This window comes from Pteropus alecto, unplaced genomic scaffold (assembly GCF_000325575.1).
Source record: "Pteropus alecto unplaced genomic scaffold, ASM32557v1 scaffold10, whole genome shotgun sequence".
NCBI lineage: Eukaryota > Metazoa > Chordata > Mammalia > Chiroptera > Pteropodidae > Pteropus > Pteropus alecto.
In genome coordinates, this window is record NW_006431210.1 from 4689395 (window position 1) to 4711403 (window position 22009).

Genomic DNA, 22009 nt, shown 5'->3' on the forward strand with positions numbered 1-22009 from the left:
TTCTTTTTTAGTGGAGAGAGAAGGCAATTGAAAACACAGGGCAGCCCTCATCGCTGCTTAGTAAATGGGACAGAGGACATGTTTATTAGGCATCATTTAGGGGTGAAAGCCTGCCTCTTGGCAGTCTTTCTTTACTTTTCCCTTTACTCTTTAATGCATTACCTCAGTGTATGCTTCTAGATCACCTATCTTAGGGGAAGATTGTGCTTCTCATTTTCAAAGGCCATGGCTGTGTGGCTAGGGGATGCAGTAGACCTAGTGTGAAGGTCAGAGCTGAACCTGTGTCATTTTTTCATAACAATACAGATTTGACAAAATTAACACATTGTATTAGAGTTCTTTAGAAAAAAATATATGCATTAATTTATTCTATGAAATCTGCTCATACAATTATGGAGACTGACAAATCCTAAGATCTGTAGTCAGCAAGCCTGAGACCCAGAAAGAACCAATGTTTCAGTTTGTGTCCAAAGGCAGAAAAAAAACGTCCCTGATTGCACACCATTAGGCAGGAGGAATTCTCTCTTAACTCAGGAAAGGATCAACTTTTTGGTCTATACATGCCTTCAACTGATTAGGTGAGGCCTGCTCACATTAAAGAAGGCAATCACCTTTACTCGGTCTACTGATTCAGATGTTTAACTCATCCAGAAAACAGTTAACTCAAACATCAAACAGTTAATGTTTGACCATCTGTCTGGGCACTCTTTGGCCTAGTCAAGTTGGCAGATGAAATTAACCATCATACACATATATGATACTTAAACAAATATTTCTAATGGTAAACTTATTCCAGGTCTCATCTCGAGGTGCTCTAACTCCATAGCCATGTATCAAACATGCTGGCAATATTGCTAGAAGGGTGAGAACATCTTAGTGCAAAGTTAGTGTTAAACTAGTTTTAAAACTTTGATGGCTTTCGGCTTGTTAGTACAGGAGGCTCTAACACCCTGCTACTGTTTTCAGGATGAGAGAGAACATTTAGTTTTTACTATTATTAATTTTTAAATTGCTAAAACATTTAAAATAGACTATTCCATTAAAAACAAAAAACAAAAAAACAATTGCTCCTTTGTCTCCCCACTGATTTTCTTTTCTACACGTAAAATCCAATAATAGCATTATTATAGGCAATCTCAAATTGGTATAGTGTAGTATGAAGAGTACTAGATCAAGAATCAAAAAAAAAATTTATTTATAATATCATTTATTTACTTACCAGCAGTGTGACCTTGATAACCCTTTTACGATATCAGAACCAACCTTCTCAATTGTAGAATAGAAATAATAACTCCTGCCCTTTCTACCTCATAGAGTTATTATAAAGGACCATTTGAAAGAAAATAACACTGAAACACATTGAATACCATAAAACTCACTCTATGTAAGATAATAATATTATTATCTTCAGTCTATATGAACATCCCTTTTAATGTATTTTTAAATATTATACTCACATGTTTGTGTTTTGTCACCACTACTCAGGATATTTCATCTTGAAATGGCTTTACCCACCTAATAGTTCAAAAATGACTATAAATTGGCTACACATAATTTTGTGATTAAAAAAGACTTGATAGTATATAAAATAAGCAAAAAATTAATAACGATAAGACCCATAGAGAATTATATTTTGGTGGAAAAAAATAGGAATGTAGTTTCCTAAAATAGATAAAGTTTGTTCTGCCAAATGGTACTTGTTTGTAATGTAATAAGCACAGAAATTGAGAGTAAGCATAAAAAACCTTTTATAACAATTTTGTATTAACATAACATTTAATCTCAATGTAATTTTGGTCTCTTGAATGTAATCATAAAAAATTAAAACTTGCATTTTGCATATTTTTAAATTTTACTTTATTTTCTATTAATTTTTGTTTATTATATTTTACAAATCTTGGTCCATGACAGATTGAAAATGGTCCCCACTCCAAGTAACTTGAGAAATATTTCTTGAAAGTATCTGATGCCAGCAACTACTTCCTGAATATTTCAATATAGTTTTGCCAATCCTGAGTGTTATCAGATTGTTTTCAAATTTTTTCTACTACCTTTCTCAGAATCACATGTATATCATAGCCATAATGCATATCCAAAAAACGCAGCCCCAGACATAACCTTTGATTTAGATACGAGCAATGACTTTTTATCCTCCATTTGCTCAGCTACCTTGAAATGTTATGAAGTTCTGAAGTTGTTTTAAACTGTTAAAAAGCAAATGTCAATAAATCTTATTTTGACAGTTTACATACACACACAAAAAAATCAAGAAAAGTCCAGTCATTTTGGAAAAATGACTTATTCTCGAATGAAATGACTTATCTCTGTTCCCATTAACAATGTAGAAGGTATTTTTCTAACTTTTCCACCACTTTTTGACAAAACTAAGTAATAAATCAAGAAATCCCAATACAGATGGAAAAATATAGAAACAGGCCAAAATGGGTGAGTTACTTATGGTGTCAATTAAATAAAATGGGTGTGTGAATTGTCATATACTTTTGTAAAGTATATGTATACTGCAGAGTATTCATTCAGTTACTATGTGTAAAATGCTGGCTAAGGCTAGGAACTTTTTTTTTCCCCCATAGCATTAACTGAGTAGCTAAAGCTAATTGGTAAATAAGCAAAAGTGAACAAAACAAGGAGTTCTGAGATATTTATTTGTGTCTGTACTAATATTCCTTTGGACCACAAACTGCTGTCTATTATTCATTGGATTTTAAAAGCAATAGCAGTGTCATGAAGTGGTAAGAACATTGGACCAGGTATAAAAGGACATGGGTCCTATTTCTAGTGTGTTACTAATTAGCTGGGCAACCTTGAGAAAGTCATACCCACTCCTCTAACTTCTGGTTTTTTTCCATCTGTTAAATGATCAGATTGGATAAGATGACCCCTTAGATTCATTCTGGAGCTGAATCATCATAGATTTCACTAAGTTAAAAAAAAAAAAAAAGATTTTTAAAGTTCTTTAAGATTGCAGTGATCACATGAGAATTTTTTTCTGAAAAGTTAATAGGAAAGTGCTCTTTGGTTCATAGTGTCCAAGAATCTTTTGAAAGTCATCATCTATTTACATAAACCTGATATATAAATAAAATTGAAAGTAAAAATATAAATACATGTATTATTCTAAAGTTCACTCTATGCAAAAATTAAAATTTATTGTCAAGTCAACAAATATATTCAAAACTAATACTGCATTTCAAAGGACAGAATTACTTAATAAATAACACTTGCCCAACGCTATTTTTTTCTGTGAATACAAATTAAAGAATGACACTGTCCAATGCTTTATTGTCTCTGTGAATACAAATTAAGGAGTTGGCCTTACTGTTTGAATTTGGATTCAGAAAATAGCTTGCTGGGAAATCCCTTATGTACTAAGCTCTTTGTGTTTATTGCAAACCATTTTGAGAAGCTGCAATGCATTCTACACTTGGGGAATTTAGAAATGGATTTTAATCAGGACAAACTGGTGCACTGCTGCCTAGAGAAAAAGAAAAAATCTGTACAGTACCCTGGAATAGGGTGGTTGGTTGCTTATAGCTATTTAGCTTGATCAAAGACCTAGGAGTGCAGAATGTTGGGCAAATTCTATTCACAGGACTGCCGTGTGTTGTTGTCCACTCTTTGAGAAGCTCCGGGTTAACACAGAAACTCCCAAGCTATGGGACATGTATCTATCTCTCATGGAACATGAGTTAATAGAGATGTGTAGGATCCAGAAATCACATCATTAAGAAAGTTGTTCTTAATTCTTTCTCAATTCTGAGTCTTCTCAGGAAAAAGACTGTCTGGTGCTAGTGTGTTTCTCACACCTATTTTAATTACGAACCTCATTTGTAATTAAGAGAGAGTCAACCATGAGGGTCAAAGCCTTCTGTAAACAAACGGTTTTCTAGTACAATTTAATAACATGGATTCGTTCCCTATTTCACAGTAGCCTGTTTATGCCAAGCAATATGGCTTTTTAGTTAGCTTAGTTTATCTTTTGAAACTAATAGACTTAAGCCCAAAGGTATGTTGATTTAAAGAAAAATTTTTTGTAAATGAAATAATAGTACGTGGCTGGCAAAATTTTCTAAAATGATATCCAAATGGTTGAAACTTGAGAAACATCAAGCTAGTGGAAAGTACACTGAGTGAAAGATAGGAAACTTGGTCGATAAATATAATTCTAATCCCATCTCTAATTATTGAATTGTCCTTGGATAAGATGATGAATCATCCACGCTTCCACTTCCTCATTATCCAAAAACTATAATGACATTTGCCCAGCTACCTTTGGAGTAATGATCTGAAGATTAAAATCAAATAATGAGTAGTGAATAATATAAATGTGAAAGTTGTATGTGCATAAGATTTGTTATTATGTATCTGAAACATCACATTTTCTTTTTTTCACCACCCCAGAAAACAAACAAACAAAACAAAAAAAAAAACAAAAATATGATCATGACAATTTAAGAAAAAAATCTCTTTTTTCTCTTGGATCATGCCATTTATTAGTGGTGTGTGTGTGTGTGTGTGTGTGTGTGTGTGTGTGAGAGAGAGAGAGAGAGAAGAGGGCTGACTACATTTGTACATTTTCTACATTTACACCAATTCCTAAATACTAAAGCCATGTTGTCTTTTTCTGATTGATTATGTTTATTTTTACTATTTTGCAAGATGCTAAAAATGCTTTATAACTAAACTATATTTAAAAAACAAACCTAATAATAAATCTTTTTCATCTCGAAGCATAATAAAAATATAAGGACCTATCTGAATATTTAGAGCTGTTAAAAATAATGGAGATTAGTTTTATTCCAAAATTGTTTCTTGACCTGAAATAATATTTGAAATTTTGCTTGTCGTACTTTTTACCATGCTTAAAATGTCAAATTTTCTACAAAATATGATATCTCTTCACAAAAGATATTTTGTTACACATTGTCATTTCTTATAGACTTCAGGATTTCTTTTCTCTAATTTAATTTCGCTTATCCTGAAGTTGTTGTTTTGGTTAAAATATAGTGGTTCAATGAAATATCTAATATATTTTATTGTTAAGAATAATTAATTATGTCAGATATATGGCTGTTTTATTTTGAGATATACATACAACTAAGTACCAATTTATTAATCCATTGCATGAAATAGAGAACATTTATACACATAGAATTAATGCTAACAATTGTTTGATTTCCATTCTATTAAGCAAAGTTCATGTAAGCACTATTGCTGCTGGATTAGAAAATGCATATAAATATTTGCATATAAATATTTATGTATGCTCTATGGCAACAAGTCTCAAACTTGAGCAGTCATCGGAATCACTTGGCGGGCTTTTCAAAACACAGATTACTTGGCTCACCCTCAAGTTTCTGATTCAGTAGTTCTGGGTGGGGCCTACTAGTTTGCATTTCTGGCAAGTTCCCCAGTGATGCTGAGGCTGATGATGCTGTTCTAGGACCATAATTTTTGTTCCCATTAGTCTAGAGGGAGACAGTATAGCAGGACAGTGAAGCCCATGTACTTTTGTGATACCTCCATATTTTAGCCTTGGTTTTGACATTTATGAGGTATAACTTGGACAAGATAGGGATCAATTTTGCCATCTATAAAATAGTAACAATTGTATTTATTGGGATTATTGAACGAAATATTAAATGTTTAAAACAATGCCTAGCATGTTATGAGTACTCACCAAATGCAACATTATAACTAGTGGCAATGGTAGATAGATTGGTAATAGTAGAAGTAGTGGTTAGTGGTAATAGAGAAGAATATACATATTTACCTTAGTTCAATTGCAATAAATGTTTATTAGTCTCTTCTAAGGAAGGCTGGCAGAAAGATGGGTTTTCATCGATGATATTGTTTCTATGAAAAACATCTGGCAAGGAAAGATTCAGTTAAAGGAAGTAGTGTCATAGTAGAAGAACTTTCAAGACGGTGCTGGAAATTGGAGACTAGATTGCAGTTTAATCAAAAGTTTATCCATTTGTGCAACACGTTTCTCAATATTTAGAACTGACTGCATTTGTTTCTTTCCTTTCCTTAGCAACAAGAGCAAGACCCAACAAACCTATACATCTCTAATCTCCCCATTTCGATGGATGAGCAGGAACTTGAGAATATGCTGAAACCCTTTGGACATGTCATTTCCACAAGAATACTAAGAGATGCTAATGGAGTCAGCAGAGGTGTCGGCTTTGCCAGGTAAAACATTTGCGCTGTATAAAACTTTCCTTTTAATTCCATTCCTTTCTAGGGCCCAAAGCAGTAGAATTAAAAAAAAAAAAAAAGCACTTTATCAAACTAATTCTCCATCTCTTTGCTTCAAGCCAAAAAATTCCAATGTAATTATAAATATGTTTTGCTTGCTAAAATGTATACATAGAATGTTTATATGTATCTAGAGTCATAACGATATGCCTACTGAGTCTTTAGTCTTCTCTATGCCTATAGATCAACAAAATCAGATGCTTCCAATTCTGCTAGGGATAACAAATGCCCAGTACCCCAAAGCTAAAGAGCCCATGTGGTGAACAATGCATCCAAATGGTTTTTCATTGATTTCTGAAGATTGAGATGATAGACTTTCTCAGTTAGCATAAGAGAAATGCGAAGAAATATAGAGAAATAGGAGTTCTTGGAAAGTCCCAAGGAACACGGAAATATAAGGGGAGGTCAAGGGGGCATTTGCATTTAAGAGGACCTGGCTGTGTGTTTTTGCTATTTTACTCAACAGAAAAAAAAAGCAGATTGTACTTTTTTCATTGTCAGAAAAGGAAAAACGGCTTTTACTTTTAACTTTAAGGGAATGTTTACAAAAGAGCGTCTCAGCCAGGAACAGAGTTAAAATAGTTGTACCTGCTGTGCTTTCATGAGAAACAAAGCTCAAGAAACCACAGAGAAAAAGAAACTGCTCAATGACAAACAAGAAAAGTAAAAGCTGTGTCTCCATGGTTTGGTGTGTTTATGTGTCTCCAGCTGACTTAACATGGACGAATGTATGGCTGTTCGTGTCATCAAGAGGTCAGTCCATTGCAGACAGGTGTGTCCATCTATGATGAATCTTGCCATCACTTGGGAAACCATTCCAAACTAACGTCTGTTAACCCACTTTTGAAAGATAACAAACCGGAATGTCAATGTTAACTGATTTCTAACTTGATTTCCTAGAGGTCATGGGCAGTGTCTTAAAATTCTTTATATTCCCCACAATGTTCAATACATAGTAGACTGGTAGACATATACAAGATACGTGTTTGATTATTTTGAAGAGAAATAGGCAGAATGAAGAAAATTTTCCTGATGTGAATGTGTGCATGAGGCATACATTGTTAATTGTTGATTTTCATGGTTAAGGCAGAGCTCACTGTACCACCCGGGTCTCTGAAATTTGCCAGTGTGGACATTCTTGGATAGTGTAGGACCCTAGATCGGAAGTCTGACCAATATTATGCTTCACTTCACACAGCATGCACATTCCTTTGGTTTTTCCCTTACCTCTCACTCCCGCAAAATCTCTGACGAATTGTTTTTCTCTTTCGTTTGTACTCCTGCTGAGAAAAGAACATATTTCAAATCAAGAGAACACATTTTCTAAGAAAATCTATGGTGATTTATTTTTTTAAAACAAAGAATTTTTGGTACAAAGTATATTCGTTTTCTAGAACTGCCATAACAAAATACAACAGACTAGGTGGCTTAAACAACAGAAATTCATTTTTTCACAATTCTAGAGGCTAGAAGTTTAAGATTATGATGTCATTAGGTTTGGTTTCCTCTGAGGCCTTTCTCCTGGGCTTGTAGATGGCTTGTCTTCTCCCCGTGTCTTCAGTTGGTCTTCCCTTTGTGTTCGAGTCCTAATCTCTTTTTAAAAGAAGATTGGACTAGGACCCACACATATAACCTCATATTAATTTAACTAATTTAATTTAATATAAACCCCATTAAAGGCCCCATCATCTCCAAATACAGTCACATTCTGAGGTATTAGGAGTTAGGATTCCATCATATAAATTTGAGAGTCGGGAGAGTACAATTTAGCTCATAACATAAAAATTGGGCTATTCATTTCTCTCATCTGTATCTTCTCTGTACACTTTGAGTTTGCTTAAAATAAATGTTCTTCTTAAGTGTAGAACCAACTAATGCACATTGTAAGTGGCAAAATGCTAATCATGTGCTATCATGAAAGAGTAAAACCTATGAATTTTTTTTCCTTTAGGAACTAAATAAGGATAAGAATTTTAAATTATTATTTCATGTCTGTTCTGAATGCAGCCTCTCACTCCTTCAGTTCATTTTGAATAAAAACCACAAGTGATTCTTTAAAAATGCAAATCTGATCATGTCAGGCGCTTGCTGACTTCCCTTCCATATGGCCTGAATAACTGGATTTACAGACCTCCCAGACATCATTATCCCTGATATCGCTCATCTTCCTGGCCTTCTGTCTTCTTGCCTCGTGTCCTAGACATAAGCTGTCCTTCTTGACTGTTATACATGAATCTTTCCCCGGTTTCTGCCTATTCATCCCTCAGATATCCCCTTAAGTGTCTCTTCTTCAAAGAAACCTTCACTGACCTTTAACTCCAGCCTTCAGACAGTTAGATGCTCTTCTGTAGCTCCTGTCAAAGTTGTGTTTTTTAAATAAAATTTATTACAGTCTTAATGAAGTCGCTATTTAATTTCTGTCTTCACCTACTGGATTGCACATTTATTTAAGTCAAATTTTCTTTTTTGTTGTTAAAGGGATGGATGGGTGAGAGGTAGATTGCATAATTATCTTTCTATGAAGTTCCTGAATGACTAAACTCCAAGCAATGGTTTTTTAAAACTTTGAGCTTTAGACATGAATTTTTAGTCACATTCCAATATTGAAACTTAGGTCTTTAAATCATGCATTTTCCAGTGTCAGGAAGTGGCATGTGAATTGAAAAGGAAAACCTAGGTTCAAGTTGAGCCAATGATTTTTTTTTATGCCTAAGAAAGCAAAAGAATATGAATCTGCTTTTCTTCTAAGAAGCCAAAAAAATGATGCAGAATTAGTATTTCATTCTCCCTGTATCTTAGACCTGAAATTCCAAGGAACAGAATCCTACATGATTTATCAACAACACGGAGTGAGAAAATGATTTTGACTATTTCATATGTAAATAGATCTGCTCAAATTCCTACTTCCTCACACTTTAACATTTGATTTGCATTTTCTCAGTGATGGCTATTGCTTTAACTTGATCATTCACAAATTAACTCTTACACAAGTTTCCTGCTTTTAAAAATGCCATCTTTTTTTTCCACTCGGCCTTTCTCATGGAGAGCTCCCCTTCTGAACGACAAAACAGAGATGATTGCAGCCACTATTTTCTCAAATCTCTGAAGGATAGTTACATAGCTAGTGAGAGAAGTTAATGGATTACATGCAATGGATGCTTTGGGACAGTGGTTCTCAAAGTAGAATTTCTAGGAAAGCAGCCCCAATATTGCTTGGGAATTTGTAGAAATGCAAATTTTTGAGCCCCACTTCAGCAGTGGGATGGGGGAGGAACAGGTAGGGTACAGCAATCTATGTTTTAAAAAGCACTTTAGGTGTCTTTGATGCTGTCCAAAATTTGAGAAACATTGCCTTAGGGCATAAGACTTGTTCTCAGAATCATCTGAAGGGCCTGCAAAAATCAATTGCTAGTCCTCATTCTTAGAGATTTTTTCAAATGAAAGTGATTCCTGTTACTGCCTCAATTACACTGTACCACTTTCTCAAAGTATACCAATCACGAAGCTATCTCTCTTTCTGTTCCTCAAGGGTAGGGGCGATGCCATATTCTTCTTCATATTTGTCCTGGCACCTAGAATCGTGTCTGACACGTAATTGATCCTCACTAAACTTTTTATTATGAATAAATGAAATCTCTTTAAGTTTTTGTTTTTGTTTATTTTTTGACTATAGCAGTATATAGGGAGATAGCACTTGACGATAAGCTAATTTTGAAATCGGTGTCCTGGAATAATAGAGAAAACTATGGTAGTATCAGCCCACAAATTGTTTCTTCCTCTAAAAGTTCACATTGTCATAGGCACTGTTAAAAGAAATGCTTATTCAATTGGGAGAGCAGCCATCCTATAACTGTGCCTAGTAAATTGTACATATCTCTTGAATTTATGACTACCCCATTTCATTAAACCTAAGTAATTTTTTCATCAGGCTTCATTTTGAATATTACCATTGGTCCCTTCTAACCACCTGATGTGGTCCTTGATTCATATGTAAGAGATCCTAAAATTGTTTTGACTAGAAAGAAAACTCCTATTCTTATTTTACTCTCAAGCTATACCTTAATATTCTTTGATAACCATCTCTTCAAAGTAAAGGTAGTATCTTCATTTTATATTTAAAACGCTGAACTTCAAAGCATTGATTTGAATGCCAATAAGGTGCACAGACAACACAATTACAGGCTTTTCAGAGTTCCAGAAGCACCAGATAGTGTCTGAAATTACAGACATTTTATTTTATTTTATTTTTTTTACTCTCTTGTAATTTAAACCAATTTTGTAAGATCCACCACCCTCCAGGCAGCATTTTATAGCCAAGTCATAAACCTCTAAAAACAGAAGTTTATGGTGGGAATGCTGACAGTCAGACAGTCAGACCCACTACTGCAGAGCTAATGGGTGCCAACAGCCTACCTTGCCTTCCAGAGTGAGGATCAGAGCATAAATCAGCTCAAGTCTGGAGGGACATGACTGTGTGTTCGTGTTATCCATTTCCCATTCCCAGAAACATGAGACCGTTTGTCTAACAAAAATAGTGGGGTAAGCATTCACAATTAATCCGGCTTCAACATCTGGGAACACAGACCCACTTTAAGAAATGCATTTACTGTCCCCTGGTGAGCTAAAGAGCGTGAGAGACTGCTAAGCACACAGACCTTTGTATTTTGTAGTATTTTCCACCCCTCTTCAGTACCTTTAATTTGATTCTCATGGAGTTTTGTTTGAATGACTTTTAACACACGGGAAGCCCTGTGTCCTACTTCTCCCTACCAAATGAGCAAGTTTGCTAAATAATTGCAGTTCTTCTTTCTTTATACAAAGGAAAAAATTAATCATGGTTATAGGCAGACAAATATCAGCCTAATTAGTAAAACTCAAGCAAATTAAATATATTCTTTTTTTGAATTTTCTTTTAGTAACTTTTATTGATTTACCTTCTACTGCCTGATACTACTTCTTTCTTTCTAGCTTTTTCTACCTGGTGAAATATAATGATGACTCTGATTCAGAATAAACATAATGAAAACATAGGAATTTTAAGAATTATAAAACAAATGCCCAAACTTCCTTTTTTAGGTAAATATATGTTCATTTAAAACGACCAGCTAGCCTATTAAAATGTGTTTTTACGGTCTGGAATGTGTTTTGATCATATCTACGTCAAGTTCATATTTGCGTTAACAATTTCTCCCCTGCCGTTTTGGCAATTCTTTTGCCATTACTAACTCAAACACATGGCACTAGGAAATCCAATGTGAGCAAAACAAAATCTTTAAAATGTAAACTTAGTGATTAGTAATATGAAAACTACAGCTGTGTTTGCACAGAAACAGGTTACAGTTGTATTTGCTGAGATTGAAGAAAATAAAGGCTGTTATTCCTTTTGGTGATTTCAATTCCTCTCCCAATTGCCAGCAGATGTGACCCACTGGAGCGTAAAGTCCTGGCCCACCTTCCAGCGTCTTCATCCTTTTTTATGTGTCACTTTGTTTACTTTCATCTGTTTCTTCTCACCACCTCTTTGTATTTCTTTTACATCAGAAAGTCATGATCATGGCTACAGAAAGCAGAACATTTTGCTTTCTTTTCCCTGTATTTGGGGACCTGGGTTTCAAAATCCAAATTAACCAACCAAACAAACAAATGAATTAAATCGCATCAAATAGTCTATGATTCTGCAATCTCCTGGACTCAATTCTTGCTCTATACTTTTTTATACTTTGTAAAAAGTTAGAGAAGGAGCAAAAACATACACTTTATTGTTTTATTATTACAAAATTGAGATGACTGGATTCCAAAGACAGCCCTCTGTGGAATGGGAAGAGAGTTCTGAATATGATTTACCCATGTGAAACTGAGGAGGGAGAATTGTGTTACTGCAGGATTGGTAACGATGGCCATTCAGTGTGCTCAGGGCCTGTAAGATCTCTTTGCTCTGTACCTGCTCTCAGTGCACACTATGACTGGACTCTTGAGCCATCCAAAGACTGTGCATTTGTGGTAGATTGTCTGCTTCCAGACAAGAAAGAGGAAAGATTTGCAAATGTCATTTACACTGCAAGAGTGAGAGTCTCTTTTATTTAGTATCTTTTCTACATTCTCAGTTTTCTGTGAGTTGAGCCAACCCACCTATTCACTATATCTGTGTGGTTATGAACATGGCTTTATGGGCCAGAAATAACTTAGCTTGCATCTTAGTTCTGCACCTCCTATCTGTATTCTTGGACTAGTTACTTAAAGTCTCTGAGCCTCCTTTCCTAATATGTAAAATGCATTCATTCATTCAGTTCATCTAATAAATACGTCTGGATACTACTAATATGCCAGTAATTATTCTAGATACAGTAATTCAGAAGTGTAAACTAAAGAAAAATATCTGCTTCCATAAACTGACATTCTATTGACTTGAGGAGATAAAAAACATATAATCAAATAAATAATAAAATATCAAATAATATCAAGTAATTAGTATCAAACAATTAAAGTTTCATGAAAACAAAATAAAACATAGGGAAACAATAGAAAATATGGTAGAAGGAAAGCCTTCTGAAGGGGGGGCATTTAAAGGGAGATGCAGATGGTAAGAAGGAGCCAGCCAGGAGAGTCTCTTAGTGGGGTTGGGGAGGGAAGAGAACAGGGCAGGCAAAGGAAAAAAGAAGTAGAAGATCTATGGTGGGGCCAAGTTTGTCATATTTGGGAAGCAGAAGAAAGACAAAATTGTTATACCATAGGGGAAAGAAAAGCGATATAACAGATAATATCTAGGAATAAAATATGGCTGCAACTCAGAGACTGATTAAAATTGATAATATATTCCAGTGGCATTTAATAGAAGATTTTTTTCTAGACCTGAGCATATTATACTTCTTGATTTTTCCTTTATTTCAGATTTAATTTTTTTAATTAATTTTTTTCCCATTTCTGTACCAAAATTCCTTTTGAAACATGAATCTATGATGCATCTAGACAAGGATATCAATCAGAGGTAGTCAGTTATCCAAGTAAGAGAAGCAGTTCCCAGACTGAGTGTAAGAAAACTTTTTTTTTTCCATTTTTCTTGAAACACACAGCCTCCCAGATAATTTTGTTCCTCGATTATTGATAGTTTTAAAGTATAGCCATCAGGGTCCCGGCTGGAAACAGAATTTCACTCTAAATGATTCAACTGAAGAGAGTAGAATAAAGGAATATTTACAGAAATGGGAAGAGTTAAGGGAGCTGATGAAGAGATGTTAAGATGCTCAGAGATGAGCAACGGAAGGAAGCCTTTACTACTCCTGGAGATGAAGGCAAGTGGACAAGTGTTCCCAGAGCCCAGGGAGGCCCAGAGCTTTCACGGAGGGGCTGTCTGGAGAAGTTGTGGACAGAAAGGGAAGCCACTCCTGCCAGAGAGACAAGCACCAAGCAGAGAGAAAATGACAAAGAACTGGTTATACTTCTCTCTACTCCCACTAGGTCCCTGGTGGCTGAACCCAATGAAATGCCATCACATAAGGGAACCAAGACAATATGATCCATAGGAAGGTCACTTTTGGGGGGCATAGAACAGAGCAGAGAAGACACACAAAGGAAGGGTAAACAGAAAACACCAGTACACATGGATAAATTAAGTATTTTTCTTTCTCTTTGACTCTCATGAGGAAAAAAAAAAGCAATGCAAAGTCAACAATAACATCCACTTCTTTGCCTTAGATTGGCAATTAATATAAGTTGGTAGGAATGTTGGCAAACTGGCTCTGTTTAAAGAAAGGAACTGCTCAACTCCACACCATGGGTGCTGTGAAGTCTTTTTTCTGACACCAAATATGTGTCATTTTTCTACACCAGTTCTCCAATTCTCTGATGCTAACTGGATATCCAACAATTCAATTCAATTCTGACATTAACTACTGAGAATATCATCAGACTCCATGGGTTTAAGGGCTCAGTCCCACAAAACTCTCCCCATGCTACCCACAATTCTATTGAGCCAACTACAAATTCAGGGATTCCCATGATCCTCCTTACATTTGATAATTCATTAGAGAAACCCACAGAATTCAGAAAAACACTTTACAGGTATATCGGTATATTATAAATGAAATAACTCAGGAACAGCCAAAAGAGATGCATGGGGAAAGGTATGTGGATGGCTCAGAGCTTCCCTGCCCTTTAAGGGTGCACCACTCTCCCCAAACATCAATGCATTTACCAACCCAGAAGCTCCTGAAACCTATCTTTCAGTGGTTTTTATGGAAGTTTCATGATACAGGCAAGGTTGATTAAATTATTGGGTCATTGGTGATTGAGCTCCATCTGTAGCCCCTCTTCAATCAATCTGGAGTTTGAATGGTGAGGCTGAAAGCTCCAACCCTCTGATCACTTGGTCTTTCTGGTGATTAGCCTTATCCTGATGCTACCTAAGAGACTCACTTGAGTCATCTCATTAACATAAAGTCAGGTATGATCGAAAGGGGCTCATTATAGATAACAAAGACGATCCTCACTCAGAAAATTCCAAGGGTTTTAGGAGTCTGTGTAAGGAACCGAGAACAAAAAAACAAATTTATTTTTATAATTATATCATAGTAACCATACAAAAAACATACATCAGATCATCTCGTCTTTAAGAGGAATCAAAAGTTCAAACTTTCATGTGAAGTCTCCCAACTTTAAATTTTAACAATGATTTTGAATTTTCCAAAAACTTTGCCATCCAAACAAAACATACCTGAAGTCTGAATTTGGTCGATGGTTTCCAGTTTAGGGCACCTGACATAGAACTCCAGTAGAGTGGTTTTCAGCCTTGGCTGCACACTAGAATCACCTGAGTAGCTTTGAATACTATGTGCCTGGACTTCATGCCAAAGCAATTAAGTCAGAATCTCCTGGGTTGGGGCCTAGACATTGGTATTTTTTTAAAGTCATTTCCTGATAATTATAATGTACGGTCATTTTTTAAATAAACTTTTAAAAATAAGTTTAGTTTTACAGAAATGTTACAAAGATAATAGAGTTCCCATATGCCTCACACTTAGATTCACTACCATGGCATATTTGTCAAAATTAAGAAACTGACATTGGTATATTACTATTAACTCAACTCCAGACTTCATTAGAATTTCACTAATTTTTTTTCCTTGATGTCCTCTTTCTGTTCCAGGATCTGATCCAGAGTACCATTTTGCATTTAGATGCCACGTCTCATTAGTTGGCTCTGGTTAGTGACAGTTTCTCAGACTTTCCTTGTTATTTTCCCGAATACTTCTAGCCAGGTATCCCAGAAAATGACTCTAGATCTGGGTTTGTCTGATGTTTTTCTCATGATAGGATCTATATTATGGACAGGTTTTTGGAAAGAATGCCATAGAAGTGAAATGCCCATCTAGTCATATCATATCAGGGTATAGCTCCATGTTTTAGAACAACTGCCCTAGTTAAATAGCGGCTGCATGGAACGGAACTAGCAGGATCAGTATAGGAAGTCAGGAGGGATGACGTGAGGCCAGCAGTCTAGCTCCATCTCTTCCAAATAAGCCACCTGAATTAAGAGTCAAGAGACAAGTGTTCTTTCCCAGGCTCATCCCCTAACTAGTACTTAGGGAAGCCAACCACAGTCTTCTAGTGGTAGCTTCTTCACCTGTACAATGTAGAAGTTGATATCTATAGTCATTTCTAGTCTTGAAATTATGTGATTCCAAAACTCTAGAGTGGGTTTTCATCGGTCAAATATTGTCCACAATTCTATTTCTTAAGAGGAATGTGTTGTAAAGCTGAGCAAGACTAACGTCTGGGTTTCTGTAAAGGGAGATGGCAGAGAGGTCACTCTGCTTCACTATTTGGCACTTATGGTACTTGTATCCTAAGAATGTCAAGGACCTGGCAGAAAGAAAAGAAATAGCAAAAACTTGAAGAAAATTCATTTCATTCACTCGTCTTTCTTCCTGGGACTCACTGTTATTCCTTCTCTTACAGTGGATTAAGAAGTAATGACATAATTTGTTTTTGAAATGTTAGGAGTGCATATTTTAGTACTTAAAAAAAATCTTTTAATGTTGACCGTTTGCGTAAATCTTACCGGAAATGAGGGATGACTGGCTTGCAGTATTCGATGTTCTCAGTTGCCAATAATTTGTACAGAGCCTATGATTGCAAAACCACAAAAATTTCACAATAGTGGAAACCTCTAATTAACCATAATAAATGACAGGGTGGATTTGTTTTAAATACATGTTCAATGATGCTTATTGCTTTAAGGTCATAAACTGAAAGATTCTCTGTTGGGGTGAGATAGGTAGGCTGTGAATGGTTTTGCAAAATAGTTTTTCACCTCTGCATGTAAAGTCTGACCCAGAACATTCTACTAATATTGGATCAGACTCTCATCTGATGTAATTTGCCTGTGGGAATTGTATTGGCTGTGAAACTAGCTCCTCTTAGTAGCTGTTGAAAAAAATAAAAAAAGTTTTAAAAAAATCACAATTCTGTGGTGCGTTTTGAATGACTGAAGCCAGGTTCCTAGGCACTGAGACAAGAAAGAATGTCAAATAGGACCTTTAATGTGTATTTATACTTAAACATCAGACCTAACAGGAAACCCTTAAGCTTTATACAATGATTAGAGCCTTGTAAGAACCTAATTAATGTATTGTCGGGTGAATGGTTGGCCTGGCACGCGAGCTGTTCTGAGGGACGTGAGGGGGGTTCAGGTACCGCCTAGGAAGAATAGATGCAGTTGTAGTGATTCAGTGGCCCCTCTGAAAGGGACATGTAAAGGCAGCTTTGTCTGGCATGCAGCCTTTTCAGACCCACTTGATAATGCCAGTGTCAGTTTCAACTGAAGCGTGTGCCAGATTGCAGATAGTTTGAGCTGGCATTTCAAAGCAGTTAATTGTGAAACTTGAGAAGAAAATGGGCACGTTCTTCAGAGGTAGCTATTCAAATGCAGTCTGTTCCTTCCCTCACCCCCCAGAGCTCCCTGGGTCTCACTTTTTTTCTGCTCCCATATAAAACGCATGAGGAACACTGAGCCTTTCCCTTTGGCAGGTCCTATATTGCCATCTTTGTTGGGACTGTTTTGCCTTGTTAAAATGTGCCCCGTGTATTAAAATGAAATTGTCACTGCTGGGTGGTGCAGCATAACATGATTTGACACTAAGCGCCGGCAGCTACAGAAAACAGACTTTTATTGCATTTATTCTTTCAGAGACAAGAGTCTCTAAAGGCTCACTGTAGACATTCACTTAGTTAAATCTAAATGAAGTTAAAGTGAACAGTCTACGCTGCTGTCTTTGTGTTCACAGAAACAGGCCCCATCCAGCTTGAATGGCTTTAAAACAGTCTTAAGAAAAGACGATCGTACATAGAATCTAAAAGGGAAGACCTGAGTCTTTCAAACCAGAACAAAAATATTTTAGGCGAATCGAGTGGATTAGCCACTTGATTTTTTTTCCTTACCTTTTTCTGTATTCCCTAAAACACATATGGAGAATCAACAAGCACACACATACACTCACACACACACACACCCATCTAGTTTTAGTCTTCATTTAGAATTTCATGTCATATTAAGACAAAGAAAGGACTTGATTTGTAGGACTCTTGCAAGCAAGCTTTAGATTCTTAACTGCCTTTTATCTAGATGAGTACCCAGAGAGAGCTTGAACAGGGAGGGGGCTCTGGGGCATAAGCTTTTCATTCTGTAGCTCTCCTGAAATAAAAATTCCATAAAGTAACATCTGTAGTAATTAAGGGCTTAGGTTTTCTCTCCCATTCACGTCTCTGCTAGGAAGGAAGGTTATGTTCCCTAAGAGACAATAGATAGTAGATCCTGTGGGAAGAGAGGAAGAGCAGAATTAGAATTCTTTTGTTCCTAGAAATGGAAGTTTCCTACTTAAAAAAAAAAAAAAAAGTTAGAAGACTTACTGTAAAAGATTCTACCAGAAGAAAACTTGAAGTTAGGAATATTGTACTTAGCCACTCTTTAATATTTGGAATGCGGAAAGATTTATTTTGCCTTTCTGATCCAAATATCTTCTGATTTGGGGGAAAATGTGACTAAATGAACAAAATACTACCTTTGTTTTTATATTTTTATCATTTTTAATTGCATGTTACTAAGCTCGAAGAGTTTTTTTTTTCATTTGGACAGAAAATCAATTCATTCTTCAGATCATCCTCAAAATAACACTTATTTGGATCCGTTGGGCTATTTGATGAATGAATACTAATTGATTAATGTCAAATTAGTTTCCTGTACTTTCTTGTCATACAAACACCAGCTACTTAATTTGTGGAACCCAATGAAATATAAAAATGAAGGACCCCTTGTTAGAAAATTATTAAGAATTTCAGGATGATGACAACAGAGTTTTAAACCTAGTACAGACTTGTTCTAAGAGTGTGGCTCTGTGGTTCTGCACAGGTGTCAGACCCTAAAGCCAGTCCTGCTTAGTAGGTAGAGATTTGCCATGTGTATCAATGTGGAAAAATGTCCTCCCACTCTATGCTGGAATGTACATCAGAAACTTTTTAAAATTCGAGTCAGAAAATAATTTCAGCTCCCCAGATAAAACATGCTCTGGATACCATCTTCAAATTTTTTAACCTGGTAACTCAGATGCTCTTGTTTGCATCTCTCGGCTTTGCTCTAATAGTTTCCCCATAAAAACCAGTCCCCTGCCCTAATTACTTCTCCAAGGGCCCTCCGGCCTGATGTGCCCACTTTTCAGAATTTCCCCGGCTTCTGGAATTCCTCTCACGTTTCAATTCCGATAGCTGTAATAAATGTATAACTTATTTGGCATTTGTTTACATATTTTTTCCTTATCTTGTATCCTTTACATATAATGTGGTCACATAACACATTCTGAAAATACACATAGGATTAGATTTAGGAAAATTTTACAACTTGTGTCAAAGGGCTCCATTCCAAGATAGCTCATATCAATAACAGAGCAGAAAGTCCAAAATTATAATTATACTTTGCCTTTTAGACAAATTTCACACATTTCATGCACATTCTTCCATATGTATGTGTTGTTTCTTAAATTTATTTTTGTCTCTAGTGTGCTGTTGAAGGACTTAACTTCCTTTAGTCAGAATCGACACTTTAATTTTTATCTCCCCATCCGAATTTATAAAATAATGAAGCCCAGTTATAGCTGATTATTTAGGAAATATCTCTGATACTAGTCTACTTAAGATATGACAACACTGCCAATATTGACATTAGATAGTATGGCTCAAAATTTTCATTCATTAGCTTCTATATGAAATGACAAAAATTGGCACAAAAAAATACAGTTTAGCGATATTGATATCTAGTATAAAAAGAATAGAGGATTGTTCAAAATTCAAAATTAAAAAAGTTCAGGACCTGAGGTTTGTGTAGTTACATTTTCATCCTACATTTGGGACACCAAACAATTCTCTTTTATATCATTCTCCCAGTGGGTTTTTGGTAAAAGTGCCGTGATGGTGATGATGACACGACTTTTTAATCTCCTTAGCAGTATAACTGAGCAGTTACAGGACGCCTTTGGTGTCAGTCAGGCCTCAGTTACAATCCAGGCTCTGACACTTATTGGCAAAGTAGTTCATCCCTCTAAGCCTCATTTATCAAGTACTTTCAATTGCCAAACGTTGTGGGAATTAAATAAGATACTGCCTCGGTGTTACCTCTGGGTGAAGTCTCAGCACAGAGCCAGCCATGTAGGCAACTTTTCATATAAGAAATAATACTCTAAACAATGAGTTTTTGATGTCAGTGATTGATAAATTCTCTGGTAATATTTTCAAATCAAGCTTTTCCATGGCTTTCTTATTTCCTTTTTTGTTTTTATTTATTTTTTCCTTAATATGCACAACTTCATGAAAAGTATATGATCCCTCGTTTACTTCTTTTTCCAGAATGGAGTCTACTGAAAAATGTGAAGTGGTAATTCAACATTTTAATGGAAAATATCTGAAAACACCACCAGGCATCCCAGGTAAGAAATAAAGCAGGGGTCCCCAACCCTTGGGCCACAGACCAGTACCGGTCCATGGCCTATTAGGAACCAGTCTACACAGCAGGAGGTGAGCAACTGAAGCATCATCTATATTTGCAGCTGCTCCCCAGTGCTAGCATCACCGCCTCAGCTTCACCTCAGATCATCAGGCATTAGATTCTCGTAGGAGCACCAGTCCCTGGTGCCAAAAAGGTTGGGGACTACTGCCATAAAACGATTGTTCAAAAGCGTCTAGGCTTAATGCTGTTGTTAGAATGTGTACATGGTAAGGCCCTTTGTTGGTTACTGGCCGGGCAAATGTTCCATTTTTAATCCTGTGTACCAACTCATTTTTCTCAAAGCTACCCAAAGCTTCTTGATGATTCTTCTTTGGCCTTTTTTTGAATCTCTGCCGCTAATTCTATTAAGTGAATTAGAAGAAAAACATAGCAAAGAACAGTTAAAAATGCACTTAAAGTGAAGAAATTTTATGACTAAATATTAGTATCTCACTTTCTAATTTATAAAATGTCTGAACAGTGAGGTTCACAGTAGAGTTCACAGATTGATGCCAGTTTTCAAACATATCTTACCAATCCATAGCAAGAAGAGCACAGAAACCAAGAGTAAGCATTTAGAAACCTTTATAGCAATTTGACATTGCCATAAAATCTGTGTGCATAAATTTCATATTTTTCAAAACTATCAGTTATTGATATATTGAAAATAATTAATAAAACTGTTCATTCATCAGAGATACTTTGAGGAACACCAATCTAGACCATCCTAGGACATCACACATTTCTCAAGGCAAAATTCTTAACTACACACATTGTAAAATGTTACTAAGAATTGCATTTGACATGCAAGAATTGAATATATTACATGTTAGGGCTTAAGCAGAAATGTCTGATATTAATCTGGTAGTAGAATATATGGAAAGTATTTAATATTAGGTGAGTAAATTTAAAAATATATCTTACTCATGCATAAAAAACATTAAAGATTGAATGAGGTGCTAAAAAAATAAGAACTGCAAGTAGATAAAGAGATATCTGACTATAACGCATGTTGGTTTATTGTTGCTGTTTTGTTTTTGGTGAGTCTTAGGAGGAAAATGTGACTTCTTCAGCCATATAATATTTTTCTTTTGAACTTTTAAAGCTGGATTTCTATAGCATTTTCTATGTAATGTGTCTACTATTTAAAATCCATAGTTAAAGAGTTCAGGGATTGAACATTTCAATTCCTTAGACTATGTTAAGGTTATATGGAAGAAAAAGTCTGAGCAAAAAGAGAAATGTTTTGTGGAGAAGTCAGGGTCTTTTTATGAATTGGTTGGTTTGAGGAGGATGTCAGAAAAGGAGAAAGGCCCTTCAGATTGATACTTGGATGATCTGGAAAATCCAAAGTAACATCTCTTGGTTAATCGAAGAGTCAACACACAGTGAAGCCTGTGACACGATTTGGTTAGCTTCCATGCATAACGTTGCCTTGAGAACTGACTGCATTATGATCCTATTGGAGACATATAGTGTTGTTAAGAAAAGAGTTAGCAGTTTACATCTCAGCATGTAAGCTGTCCTTGCATTTTAAGAGACATACTTTTTATTTTTTTCCTTTAGCATAAAAAGCAATTTAAGATACTGCTCCATTCAAAACCCATCATTGAATAAAAAAGTTGAATTGTTAGAGGATTTTCTCTTTATTTATCCTATTTTATACAACAGATGTGTATTTATATAGAAGACATTCAAACT

At 35.6% G+C, this 22009-nt stretch overlaps 1 protein-coding gene across 15 annotated transcripts in view; it reads left to right on the top strand.

Moving 5' to 3' along the window:
• RBMS3 (RNA binding motif single stranded interacting protein 3) overlaps positions 1-22009 on the top strand; it is a 631961-nt gene that overhangs the window by 390116 nt on the left and 219836 nt on the right. For all 15 annotated transcript variants that reach the window (XM_006905714.3, XM_015597384.2, XM_025039137.1 and 12 more), the window contains 2 exons: positions 6056-6213; positions 20170-20249. In XM_006905714.3, coding sequence (XP_006905776.1) covers positions 6056-6213; positions 20170-20249 — 238 coding nt within the window. The remainder of the gene's footprint in view (positions 1-6055; positions 6214-20169; positions 20250-22009) is intronic.